General features: G+C 40.5%; 1 protein-coding gene across 6 annotated transcripts in view; it reads right to left on the reverse strand.

Annotated features, from left to right (window-relative positions):
- trak2 (trafficking protein, kinesin binding 2) overlaps positions 1–14,544 on the reverse strand; it is a 175,014-nt gene that overhangs the window by 46,058 nt on the left and 114,412 nt on the right. For all 6 annotated transcript variants that reach the window (XR_011356409.1, XM_069934116.1, XM_069934117.1 and 3 more), the window contains one exon: positions 753–831. Coding sequence is in view for 5 of the 6 variants with exons in the window: in XM_069934116.1 (XP_069790217.1) it covers positions 753–831 (79 nt within the window). In the remaining variant the exon portion in view is untranslated. The remainder of the gene's footprint in view (positions 1–752; positions 832–14,544) is intronic.

Genomic DNA, 14,544 nt, shown 5'->3' on the forward strand with positions numbered 1-14,544 from the left:
AAGCTACACATATGAAAAATGTGAACAAAATACAACTGTTTCACGCATCTTTGGGAGAAAATGAATGGAGCAAGCCTCCCCTTTAGATCCACCACTAGATCAGTTTAACAAAAATTGCTCAGAATAAAACCGTTGATATTGCCTCAGCGAGTTGATACAGAGCACGGTCAAACTTGCAAACATTTTGGTCTAAATGATTTCACTGTGCAATGCTTTATAACACATTCAAGATTGGGTGAGCTCTTTAACTGAAAGTTTCAAAATCTTTCTGCTTGGGTTCACAGAGCAGATTCCTCAGAATTATAATTCAAGGATTCTTTGCTTACTGTCTCAGATTAATGGGAAGAAAAAAAACAATCATTCTGGTTACTGAAGAAACACTTGGATGCAATGTATTCAGTCCAATGCAACTGAGCTATGGGTTACAGTCAATGCATTCAGTCCAATACAACTGAGCTATGGTTTACAGTCAATGAAATTCAGTCCAATGCAACTGATCTATGGTTTACAGTCAATGAAATTCAGTCCAATGCTGATCAGGACAGGATGGTAAAAGAGATCTAGACGCTCTTTTGGAATATCAAAGCCTCGTCACTATGACGACTTGGGTGCAAACATTCCTTGGGCACGATTTGAGGATGTACAAGTAATTATTCTGGCAGCTTCAAAAGGCTCTGAAGTATTTGGTTATATCTTGGGGTTATGGAAAGTGCTGTATGATAAAGGTAAGATAGGCCTTTAATTGTACTTACTCAACTCCTTCACACAGTCATTAACCAATTGTTGTTCCTTCTCTTCATAGTTGATAGTTTCAGTCTTCAGATGACAAGCCTTTGGAATAAAGGAATGCATAGAGGTGATCAAATCAGATACATTAACCAATTCCTTCAACACTGTACATTGCATTTGGTGCGTTGCTGCATCTATTGCTTTGTACTTAAGAGATAGGATACGCAAGGATTGAGTTTAGTGAGAGGTTACTTGCACTCTTGATATTGGGAAGCCATAGAAAAATGAACTAAATAACCTATAAAACAGAGGTTATAATTTTTTGAGCTCAAATCGGGATAGGAGTTTTCACATCAACACTAACACTGGTTTGCAATTAAAGCTTTTATTTCATCCCAGAAAAAAATACTTTAACATGGACCCTGCAAAAGCAAATTCTTCTACCTCATTGCTCTTGTATGGATTTCCGCTCATGGTCCATCTGCAGGTAATGCAGATTAACCTTTTAGAACTGCATCTGCTTCAGGGATTAGGGTGCCCAGAACCAGCCCTCACTGACAACTTCTCCACACAAAGTCAAAAGTGATTCTTTGTGCAGGAGTACCAGAGGAGTGATGAGGTTCACACTAGGCCTTCAGCACGCATCTGCTCTCAGGAAGAGTGCTTCTTTCATTTTAAAGTAAGGCAAGAACTTACCTTTGAGTGTATGTACAGGAACATCAAAAATGCATTAACAAATTAGCACTCTGCAGGGTAACACTGATAGTGTACAGAAAACAACATGCACATGACTACGAAGGGGTGTACTCCCACTAGTTGGACTAGATCTGAAGTAGATTTCTTCAACCTGAGGCTCATGATTTGTTGGAAATCTCCATCCCTGGGAGTGGGATGGAGGCTCTTGCCCCTGAATATATTGCTGTCAATGATAGGTTTAGCTATTAAGAAAATTGAAAAGATATGGGACAAGTCTAGGAAAGCTGCAGAGGGAAAGGATCACCCACAGTCTTACTGAATGGCTGACCTGGCACAGGACAACATAATCTTGTTTTAATTTATTCAGTTCTCGTTGCCTCTTACTTCCACTCCTCTGGGCTGATAAAGTTGGAGTTCAAACCCCTTCTCAGGTGACACCAACTCTATTTGCATCATCTTTTGCTCTCCCCCTAATGCAAATATTTCCTTTGTTTTTTCCACTCTTTTCTGCTTCTAGTTCTGAAGAAAGGCTGTTGATGTCATCTCTGCTTCTCTCTCTACAGATGTTGCTCAACCTGCTGAGAACTTCCATCGTTTTATGTTTCTATTTCCACTTTGTAGCATCTGCATTTTGCCTAGCAAAATTATTTGTATGCTTTCAATTCAGTGTGACTGATACAATCTCTAAATAAGGAAGCATGAACAGCTTCTGAACCTCTCAACAAGCTTTCAGTAATTTCAGGTAACTATTCTGTTATTCATATTTTCACCTGCTCCCCACCTATTCAATGTGTTCCAATGAAAGGTCATTAACTTGGAGGTCAATTGTTTCTTTCACTCTGTAGACACAGCTTATCTGATGTTTTTATTCCACAATATTTTGAGATAAACTTACATGGTTATCAACCACACAGAATCATGCATTGTTTTATAACATTTTATAACACCCACTTCTAAGAATACAGCTTAAAAATTAGAGATGGCTTATCGATCACCAATCTTGATTATTAAAATTTACGGGAAGAAATCACAGACTAGTACAAAGCCTGCATAACAGCCTGCACATGTTCCACAAAGAAAGACTCTCATGATTCCTGTTAATTTGCTTTTCTCTCCACAGTTCCCTATAAAAATGTTTTGCAAACGAAGAAAGGTCATGCACAGTAAATGGTAGGGCACTGAGGAGGGCAGTAGAACGGAGGGATCCGGGAACACAGATACGTAATTCCCTGAACGTGGTGCCACAGGTAAATAGAGTTGTAAAGAGAGCTTTTGGCAAATTGGCCTTCATAAATCAAAGTACTGAGTGAAGAGTTGGGATAGTATGGGAAAGTTGTATAAGACATTAGTGAGGCCAAATTAGGAGTACTGTGTGCAATTTTGGTCACCTAACTACAGCAGTGGTTCCCAACCTTTCCACTCACATACCACTTTAAGTACTCCCTATGCCATAAGTGTTCTGTGATTAATAAGGGATTGCTTAAGGTGGTATGTGGGTGGAAAGAAAAAGTTTGAAAACCACTGTTTTAATCTTTCCAAATTGATTTGTTATGTGCAGTTTCATAACTCCAAAGGAAATGGGGCAATGACAATTTTTCTCAAGCAAAATATTTCAGTAATAATTGGGTCTAGAGCAGTGATTCTCAACCTTCCCTTCCTACTCACATACCACCTTAAGCAATCCCTTACTAATCACAGAACACTTATGGCATAGGGAATACTTAAAGTGGTGAGTGAGTGGAAAGTAAAAGGTTGGGAACCACTGAACTACAGGAAAGATATCAATAAGATTGAAAGAGGGCAAAGAAGATTTATAAGGATGCTAAATGGATTTCAGGAACTGAGTTCAAGGGAAACATTAAAGAGATTAAGACTTTATTTTAAATTATGAGGGATATAGTTAAATGTAGGTAGACTTTTTCCACTGAGGGTAGGTGAGATACAAACCAGAGGACATGGGTTAAGGATGAAAGGAGAAAAGGTTAGAGGGAACTTCTTCACAGGTGGTGATGGGGAATGAGCTTACAGCTGAAGTGATAAATGCAGGCTTCTTTTTATCATTTAAGGTGAATTTGAACAGGTTCATGTAAAGGATGGGTATGGAGGGCTATGGAGTGGAAGCAGATCAGTGGGACTGGGCAGAATAGAAGAGGTGTAGGACCTGTTTCTGCACTGTAATGTTTTATGGTTCTAAAGGTCGCTGCAGAGCAAGTTAAAGCAAGTCAGTTTCAGGTCATTTATAGCACTCTTCAATCACAATGCACAATACTGATCAGGTACACCAAGCTGCTGATTTGGCACACTGCAACGTGGCATCCACACTGTCCCCAATCATTATGCACTTGTTCACTGCTTTGGCAACTTGGCCACTTATGTCTGGAACAGGAACTGTTAATTTAACAGTGTGGTTTCCATCATGTTGCATCATCTGGTGATATTTCATTCTAGCATTTTATCTGGCACCTGAACTGTTGTTCTCATGCACTGCCCACCAGCTGCCATGTTGCTAACCCAACCCACTTTGTTGATCTACAGGGTGGCACAGTTAGCACAACACTATTGCAATGCCAGTGACCCGGGTTCGTCAAATCCAGCGTAATCTGTAAGGCAAGGATAGTTAATTAACTGATGGATTTGGATGGCATGGGCTCATGGGCTGGAAGGGCCTCCTATTGTGCTGTATGTCTGAATGTACTATTTGGAATAGGCCATGATTTGATTTCATCATTTAAATGTAATTATATTACAATGCTGACTGAACCCAGAGCTTTGATACAAGAGAAAAATCTGAAAAATGTTGGAAACGTTTAGCAGATTAGGCAGTATTTGTATGAAAGTAAGAGTTAATACAGGAATATTTCAAATGCTGCACAAGGTGAAAACTAGGAAGTGTGAACCAATTGCAATCAAGGTCGATTTCATTTCAAGCTATCCCACTTCTTGCACAACAACTTCAATTCCCATTACTAATTTACTTCACCACTACATAAATGGCTATAATACTTATCTACCCGATCAGCTGAACACCTCCTATGCTCACTTTGAGAAGGTGAACTCAACAGTGCCTACAAAATTCCCTGCAAAGGCTGAGGACGCTGTGGCATCTGTCTCTGAGGCCAATGTCAGAATAACATTCAAGAGGGTTAACCCCTGCAAGGTGTTCAGGCCTTGACAGTGTACCTGACAGGGTAATGCAAATCTGTCCCAATCAACTAGCTCAGTGGTTTTCAAATTGCCCCCCCTCAACTCACATTCCACCTTAAGCAATCCCTACGTCATAAGTGCTCTGTGATTAGTAAGGTAAGTGGAAAGAAGAAGTTTGAAAAGCACTGTTTTAATTGTACCCAATTGACTCGTTATGTGCACAGTTTCCTAACTCCAAAGGAAATGGGCCAATGACAATTTTTCTCAATTTTTTCCTCAAGCAAAATATTTCAGTAACATTCCCTTTCCATTCACATACCACTTTAAACAATCCCTTACTAATCACAGAGGATTTATGGTATAGGGATTGCTTAAGGTGGAATGTGAGTTGAGGGAGGACAGTTTGAAAACCACTGAACTAGCTGGAGTGTTCACAAACATTTTTAACTTCTCACTGCTACAATTGGAGGTGGCCTCCTGCTTCAAAAGGGCATCAATCACCCCAGTACCCAAGAGGAGCAGATTGAGCTGCCTCAACAACGATCGCCCAGTAGCACTCACATCCACTGTGATGAAATGTGAGAGGTTGGTCATGGCCAGAATTAACACGTAACCAAATAAAGGTCTGAACACATTGCAATTTGCCAACCGTCACAATCACTCCACGGCACTTGCAAAATTACTGGCCCTCCGGTTAACTCTGGATTACCTAGACAAAAACAACTCGTGCATCCAGCTACTCTTGTCATGGTTGCGTGTTAACCATTAGTATATGGTTGATGAATCTCAGATGCAGGAGGCGGAGAATGAGAGTGTCAGGAGCACCATTGGTAGTGAGCAATGAGAAGGTCAGGGGAGTTTAGCTGCGTGGTGTTTGGGAAGTTGAAGAATGCAAATGTTGTGTCTAGAGAATAATAAAAAGAAAGTCGACTTCATGGTGTGCTGAAAGAAACGAGTGAGCGTATACTTTATTTGTTTGTAAGTTGTGGTAAATTAGCGCCGTTACAAGTGGTGACCCCTGTGAGTTCACAGTACCTTCTAATTTAAAATGGATATTGATGAGGATGAGGATAGACCCCTGAGGAAAAGTTGGGGAGGTCAAACTGAAGATCCCCCCCCCCCTTTTTTATTAATAATGCACCAGCACAGTTCATGATCTTTGAAGCATGTTTCTCTGCCCTCAGTGTGACAAGTCAGAAGACGAAGTATGTTTTACTTGTGGAAAATCTTACAGAGCAGATTGCCTGTGAAGTGGAGGATGTCTTAGTGGATCCAGATGGTAACCTCCCATAGGACATATTTAAGTTAGCTATTCTACGGCGGACTCCGCCATCTAGGGAGACTCGTACTGCCCAAATACTAGCTGATGACAGGCAAAGAGAAAGGCAACCGTCACAGATGTTGAGGAGGTGATACAGGCTCGCTGAAACAGACCCTGTCGAAGGCTATTTTTGGAAACAGAGGTTCCTTCGATGTTTACCTCATTATTTTCAAGAGGATTTATTAAATGTTTTTCACCCTCAATCAGTTGGTGGATCATGCCAACTTCCTTTTGTCTATCACCCGTGCATTGAAGAAAGAAGGAATGGCTTCCTCCCCAGTCAGGAGGAGAAAATGGAACTGGAACAACTGCTTACTGCGCCTTGTGAAGTGCCTTATCAATTGAAGGTAGCACCTGTCCTTTCTCAATTCAAGATAGCACCAGCATCATATTGCTACAAGCCCAGAGTCGCCAAAACCCAACAGCAATAGTTATTACCTAAACAAAAGTTGCTTTTAATTAGCTTTAAACATGAAAACAGGATCACACTTTAACTTATCACTATTAACTAACTTAACTTAACCCCCTTCTAATTCTAAGCGCATGATATGTAATGTATGTGTACATTTAGAAAAGTTATTTGATTCACAATCAAATCTCACTTCTCATTCCTCCAAGTTTACTGATTGCAGGCAATTCTGTGCACAGAATTTAACATTTATGAAGTTCACCAGGCTTTGGTGCTTGAATGGTAAATGGTTACCTCTCGGGAAGATTCTTGTTGGTTTTCGGAGAGATTTGTTGTTCGCTGGACACCCACAACTGATTCCTTTTAATCAGCCACTTCAGCGTCTTGCCAAAGTAACTTGCCCCCTCAGGGTTCTCCGATGATAACCTCTTTCCTTCAGGTCACCACAGAGTTCCTTTTTGTTTCTCTTATTTCAAGTGAAACATTAGGCAGCCAGTCCTCTCCTCTTGTATGAACCACAAGGGCTTTGACCAGGCTGAACTAAGCACTCACAACCTGTCTTCCAAATGGGGTTTTCCACAAGTTTGGCAGCTTGTTCTGTTCCAGTCCCAGCTGTTGCTGCTAACTGTAAAACTGCAGAACTGAATTCTCCTCTCTCAACTGAGAAAAAGCCTGTGTGACTCTCTCTGCTTTCAAAACCACATGACCCACTTTGAACAGCAAGGTGCACTCCAGACAGCCTGCAGATCTGAAGTACTCCTCCAATCTCTTTCATCTGTTGCTTTTCAAAGCAACAATCCATTAGTGAAATCTCTTGGGCAATCCCCAAAGTTTTTCCACAGGCCCCCAGGAGCTGCCCTGTCTGGCTTGAGCAGAACTCCAGTATTTTAAATAAGATCTGTTCTGAAGTGTTTGTATGTGACCTTCACTAAAACCCCTGCCACACCTTATCTCCCAAAATCATATCTAAAATCTGTCACAATATCAGTCGAAGATAACTGAGTTGGAGCAGCAAATAGTAGCAATGACTACGCAGATCCAGGCTTTGGGCATGCAACGGAATTCTTTCCATTGACCTGGTTGGAATCGTAGTGGTAGAGGCGACCTACAGAGTATTTGTTGGAAATTCTGTCAGCCACCTTGCAACTTCTACAAATGGCAGTCAGAAAATGAGCAGGCCCGGCAGTGGAGGCGACTGCCATCCATGGGCACTTGAGCCGCCAGCTTTTCTTCAAAGACCATCTCTTGGGTGTTCAATTTCTTGTTGATTGAGGTGCAGAGATTTCAGTGGTCACTCCAACCACGGAGGAACACAGACACTCCAAGATGTCATGTGTTCTTTCAGTCGTGAATGATTCTCATATTCAAATATTTGGCCAGAGGTCCCTCATGTTGGATCTTGGTCTCAAAAAACAATTTTGGTAGGTTTTCACGGTTGCAAACATGGCAAATTCCATTTTGGTCACAGATTCTTGTCACGTTTACCTTTGCTCATGGATTTAAAAAACTGCTGTGTCGTGGACTGCAGCCCTTTTATGCAAGTAAGCTTCATCTGTTGTCCCTTCAATGTTGTCAACCACCTGGCGAGCTGCCTGCCTTTTCCAAGGTCTCACTGATCTTCTGGGCACTACATGTATTCGCACTACAGCTCACCATCTGCAGGCCAACGGCCTTGTTGAGCATTTCCATCAGCAATTGAAGGCAGCATTAACAACCGGTGGTGATGCATCTACTTTTTCCTATGGTTTTCCTTAGTGTGTGTACTGTTGTGAAGGCAGATCTTGGATGTTCAATGGAAGAGCTAGTTTATGGCACTACGTTAACCTTGCCAGGCAAGTTTGTGAATCCAAGTCCAAGCACAATGCTCAATGATCCAGTCAGCTATATTGATCGCCTTTGGGAAAATATAAGATTACTCCAACCTACTCCTCCTACATGGCAGGCGCCACCTGCAGTGTATGTGCCGAATGATGTGTTCCTCCAGCATGAAGCGAAGACTTTTGTGATCGACAGGAATGGAAAAGCTGACACGGTTTCCATCAACAGGTTGAAGCTGGCATACATCAATGGTCCATGTTCTGCATCTGAACCAGAGTCAGAGGACCAATTCCCAGTCAGATCGTGCATCACCTGTCTTGCACTATAATACCAGGTCAAGCCGAACTGTGAACTCTCGGGACTGTTCCATAGCGGGACAGTTCCAATCAGTCGCCTCGTTGTATGTCTTGAAGGCTGGGGGGGGGGCGGTGGGGTGGGGTGGTGTCGAGGAGGCTGTGGGGGGTGGGGGGTGGTGTGGTGGTGGCTGTTGTGGTTGTGTAGACCAGAGCAGTGGCAGCTGCCAGTGATGACGTAAGCGAAGCGACATGCGGGGGTAATAGCGCACATGCGCAGGTGTGTTAAGCGTCAGTATATGAATGATGAATCTCAGATGGAGAAGGAGGTGAGTGAGAGTGTCAGGATTACCCGTGTGGCAGTGAGCCAATGAGAAGGTCAGAGGAGTTTAGCTGGGAGGTATTTGGGGAGTTGAAGAATGCAATGTTGTGTCTAATGAATAATAAAAGGAAGTCGACTTCATGGTGTGCTGAAAGAAACGAGCGAGTGTATTCTTTGTAAGCTGTAGTAAATCAGTGCTGTTATACTCTTCACCGACTACAGCTCAGTTTTCAACACCACTAATCCCTCAGTGCTGGACAACAAGCTCCAAGCCCTGGGCCTTCGCACCACCCTCTGCAATTGGATCTTGGACTTCCTCATCGGAAGAAGACAGTCAGTATGAATTGGAAATTACATCTCTTCCTCACTGACGAGCAACATAAGGATGAGTGTTTAGCTAACTGCTCTACTTAATTAACTTAATTAACATTAATTAATGACTTTGTAGCCAGGCACAATTCTGATGCTATCTGAAAATTTGCCGATGATATCACATTTATTGGCAAAATCACAGTCGGCACTGATGAAGCATACGGGGAGGAAGATAGATCATCTCATTGAGTGGTGTCGTAACAACCTTGCACAAAACGTTAGCATAACCAAGAAGATGATTGAGAACTTCAAGAGGAAATGTGAATATGAACCAGTCCTCATTGAGGGATCAGCAGTGGAGAGGTTTAAAAAGTTTAAATTCCTGGGTGTCAACATCTCCGAGGATCTGTCCTGGAGCCTCCGTGTTGATGCAATTACAAAGAAGGCTCACCAGCGGCTATAATTTTTGACGAGATTTGGTATGTCATCAAAGACTCTCGAAAACTGTTACAGATGTACTGTGGAGAACATTCAGGCTGGTTGCATCACTCTCTGGTATCAGCTCTCAGGACAGGAAAAAACTCCAGAAGGTTGTTAGCTCGGCCTAAGACATCATGGGCACCAGATTTCACTCCATTGAGGACATCTACAAGAGGTGGTGTCTTAAGAAAGCAGCCTCTATCCTCAAGGACTCCCACCACCCAGATCATGCCCTCTTCACTCTGCTATCATTAGGAAAAAGGTACAAGAGGTTGAAGACAAGCCCTCAGCAGCACAAGGACACCATCTTCCTTGCTGCTATCAGATTTCTGAACGAACAATGAACCACAGACAATGCCTCACTTTGTCTTTTTCTTGCACTATTTTACATTTTAAAATGTGGTTTATTGAAATGTTTACATTGTAATGCTGCTCCAAAACAATGAATTTTGTGACATGTTTATAACAATAAACCCTGATTCTATTCAAGAATCCTCTGATAGTCATAGCTTTAATGTTTGCCACTCTGTTTATACTCTGATAGTAAATAATGAAATTTAAGAATAGATTTCATTCAGTTTTGTTTTTTTTTGCCCTGTGCCCATTATTGCCTCAAGTGATCAATATTTCGAGGAGTCACGTGATGGAGTAGTGGCCGGACGGTGAACTCCAGCCCTCTCCAGAAAAGTCGGGAAAAACAAGAGAAAACACAAAGGCACAGAAATAAAAGTTACAGAAAAGTGAGTATAAAGGTGGAAAGAAGATGGCGACAAAAAAAGAAAAATCGAAAGCAACGGCAAGAAGAGAGGAAGAGAAGACAAAGGAGGAAAAAGGTGAAGGCCTTACCTGTCCGAAGAGTCCCGCTGCGGAGAGAGAAACCCGCTCCCTCAGGTTGGTAAATAATGGACTACAAAAATGGCTCGCTGAGCCGAGTAAAAGTGCGCAACCGCGCATGTGCGATACTTCGCGCATGCGCGATGCGAAGGAAAAAAAACACACCGACGGGAGGGGGGACCAGCTGGGGAGTCGATCTCCACAGCCGGCAACGACAGCTGCAGAACACCTGCAGCAAGAAGAGACCACAGAAGACAATAGAAACAAGAAAGAAGAGGAGGAAAGGGCAACAAAGAAACAACAGATGGTCAACCCAGAGGAAGAAGAAGAGGAAGAGTATGGTGAAATAGAAGAAGAAAAGATAGGCAAGGCAAAGGATATACTTGCTCTTATTAAAGGATACATGAAGTCATTTAAAGAATGGCAAACACAGGAATTTAAGGATTTAAGAAAAAGAATAAACAACACAGAAGAGAAAATAAATAAAATGGAGATGACCTTAACAGAAATGGGAAAAAAAATGGACAAGATGAAAGAGCGGGCAGTAGCAGCAGAAATGGAGGTAGAAGACTTAAAAAAGAAATTGGAGAAATCTAATAAAAAAACTAAAGAGAAACAAGAACTACTAGCTCAAAAAATAGATACAATGGAAAACCATAACAGAAGAAATAACATAAAGATAGTGGGCCTTAAGGAAGATGAAGAAGGCAAGAATGTGAGGGAGTTTATAAAAGAGTGGATCCCTAAGACCCTAGGATGTCCAGAACTACAGCAAGAAATGGAAATAGAAAGGGCACATAGAGTATTGGCCTCTAAACCACAACCACAACAAAAACCAAGATCTATTGTAGTAAAATTCCTAAGATATACTACAAGAGAAAAGGTACTGGAGAAGACAATGGAAAAAGTAAGAGAGGGCAACAAACCACTGGAGTATAAAGGGCAAAAAATCTTCATTTATCCAGATATAAGTTTTGAACTCCTAAAGAAGAGAAAAGAGTTCAATACAGCAAAGGCGATTTTATGGAAGAAAGGGTATAAATTTATACTAAAGCATCCAGCGGTATTGAAAATATTTATTCCAGGACAACAAAACAGACTATTCTCGGATCCAGAAGAAGCACGAAAATTTGCAGAACAATTACAAAAATAGACTGAGGGAGGAAGACGGGTAATGAGAGTTAAAATGATCACGATTGATATGTATGTGGGTAAAGACAAAAATAGACTGAGGGATGAAGACGGGTAATGAGAGTAAAAATGATCACGATTGATATGTATGCGGGTAAAGAAGTATAAGAGTGAATAGAGACAATGAGCATACATGAATGTATCTGTACTTAGAGGAAAATATAGATAGTATAGACAAGAATTAATAAGGGAAGGTAATGGAATAGAGAGAATAAGGAGGGAATTAAAAGAGTGACCTTTGTGACATATGAAAAGTGAAATCTTTTCTGGGGGAGGCGGGGTGGGGGGAAATAGCGGTCACTGCAAAATCAGTTGACACTTGCGAGTGGATTCGCAAATCCAAATGGAGAGGGGAGATGTGGTTGTCCGACAAGGGATAAAGGACAACTCAGGAGGTGAAGGGGAGATTGGGGATAAATAAGATAGAAATAGGAGAATAAGGAAAATGTTAGATGTTGTAGGAATGTTGTCTTATAAAGAGTTGAAAATAAGAAAACAGAAATGGAAAAGGAGGAAAAGTAATGATGGAAAAACGGAAAGAGAAGATAAACAAAATATAAAAGGGCTACGCTGAACTATATGTCTTTAAATATTAATGGAATACATAACCAAATTAAAAGGAAGAAACTACCAAATTTAAATGAATAAATGTATTCCATTAGAAAAAATAACATATTGGTTAAGAAATAATATTGAAATATTCGAACAAGTATAAGAGCCTTACATTAAATACAATAGCGAAAACCTACCGGGGACAAACATTACCTAAGTTGATGGAAGGAGAAGGAAAGAAAAGAATGGACTCAGTAGAATTTCTGGTGTAATTTTGTTGAATGACAACATTGTCTGACTGGCTTAATGCAACCTAGATTGTATACCTAAAATGGATGAGGGGGGGGGGTGGGGGGGTGGTTTGGGAGGAAAGGGGGGGGGGAGAAAAAGTCACTGTATATGTGTGAAAAAGAAATAGTGTATATCATGGCTAATGTGATTTATGGTGTGAAAAAAAAAAATTTAAAAAAAAAAAGTGATCAATATTTCTATGTCTGTCTTGCATTTGTGGTCATTTATATTTTTACTATTATGTTTCGTACATCTTATGTACCTGTGTTGGCTGCAGCAAGTAAGAATTTCAGTGCATCTCCACATTGTATGTATGACATTAAATTTGCTCTTAACATTTTTCTTCAGTCATTTCTTGCCATATTGGAATAAACTGGTTGGGATCTCAAGAGGAAATGAAATGGATCTCTGCTCTGTCTTGCTCACTTGCTTTCATTAACAATGGGATCATTTGTGGAGCCATTTCTGATTAATTTTTGGCTTGTTAGGACTAAACTGTATGGCTTTGATCTGGTCTAATAGAGTGTCCCAACCTGAAACTTTGGCTATTTCTCTCTATAGATCAGTGGTTCTCAACCTTTTTTTTCTCTCACTTACCACTTTAAGCAATCCCCATGCCATTAGTGCTCTGTGATTAGTAAGGGATTGCTTAAGGTGGTATGTGAGTGGGAAGGGAACGTTGAGAATCACTACTCAAGACCCAATTGTTACTGAAATATTTTGCTTGAGAAAAATTGTCATTGGCCCATTTCCTTTGGAGTTATGAAACCGTGCACATAACGAGCCAATTATGATTAAAACAGTGGTTTTCAATCTTTTTCTTTCCACCCACATACCACTTAAGTAATCCCTTACTAATCACAGAGCACTTATGGTATAGGGAATACTTAAAGTGGTATGTGAATAGAAAGAAAAAGATTGAGAACCACTTCTACAGATGCTACCTGACCAGCCGAGACCCTCATGGTTTGCTCATAGAGTCCAGTATCTGTGGTTCTTGTGTTTCTCTGATATAATCTGTTGGTTTCAAGCAGTTCCATGCTTGTTGCCCAACAGGCATGTAGACTAGTACTACAGTTTTTGAGAGATTGCCACCATCTTATACTGTTTTTAGTGTGTTATTCTACACATTCAAGATTAAACCAGAGCTGACAACCTGGCATTGTTGTAATAATAGAATCATGGGCCACAGATTGCACAGATGTACATTATTGCTGCTTCTGAATGGTTCACAGCACTTCACTAGTGTTTAGTTTTACCTGACTCAACTGTACACTACTGTGATGGAATTGTGCTATTATTAATCTTTATGTTAAAATTATATATTTCTTAGAAAAAGACTGTGTGGGTGGACACATAAAGACAATTATACACATATAGAAACCATTTGGAGAGACAAAGTGTTTGCTAATTCATTGTTCAGTTGAAGCTCAATAAACAACCATAAAAGTCAGAAGTGTTTCTCCATTGAAAGTTGTTCTGCAAATTTTCGTGCTTCCTCCGGATCCGAGAATAGTCTGTTTTGTTGCCCTGGAATAACTATTTTAAGTACCGCTGGGTACTTTAACATAAATTTATATCCTTTTTTCCATAGGATCGTTTTTGCTGTATTGAACTCCTTCCTCTTCTTCAGGAGTTCAAAACTTGTCTGGATAGAAAAAAAAATTTTGACCTTTGTATTCCAGTGGCTTTTTGTCTTCTCTTATTTTCTTCATTGCTTTCTCCAACATATTTTCTCTTGTTGTATATCTTAGGAATTTTACTAAAATGGATCTTGGTTTTTGCTGCGGCTGTGGTTTCGGGGCTAATGTTCTATGTGCCCTCTCTATTTCCATTTCTTCCTGTAATTCTGGTCTTCCTAGGACCCTGGGGATCCACTCTTTTATAAATTCTCTCATATTCTTGCCTTCTTCATCTTCCTTAAGGCCCACTATCTTTATATTGTTTCTTCTACTATAATTTTCCATTATATCTATCTTCTGAGCTAACAGCTCTTTTGTCTCTAACTTTTTTTATCAGATTCTTCTAATTTCTTTTTTAAGTCATCTACTTCCATTTCTACGATTATTTCTCGTTCTTCCACATTGTCCACTCTTTTTCCTATATCTGATATGACCATCTCTATTTTATTCATTTTTTCTTCTGCACTCTT

Source organism: Narcine bancroftii, chromosome 4 (genome assembly GCF_036971445.1).
Source record: "Narcine bancroftii isolate sNarBan1 chromosome 4, sNarBan1.hap1, whole genome shotgun sequence".
Classification (NCBI taxonomy): Eukaryota; Metazoa; Chordata; class Chondrichthyes; order Torpediniformes; family Narcinidae; genus Narcine; species Narcine bancroftii.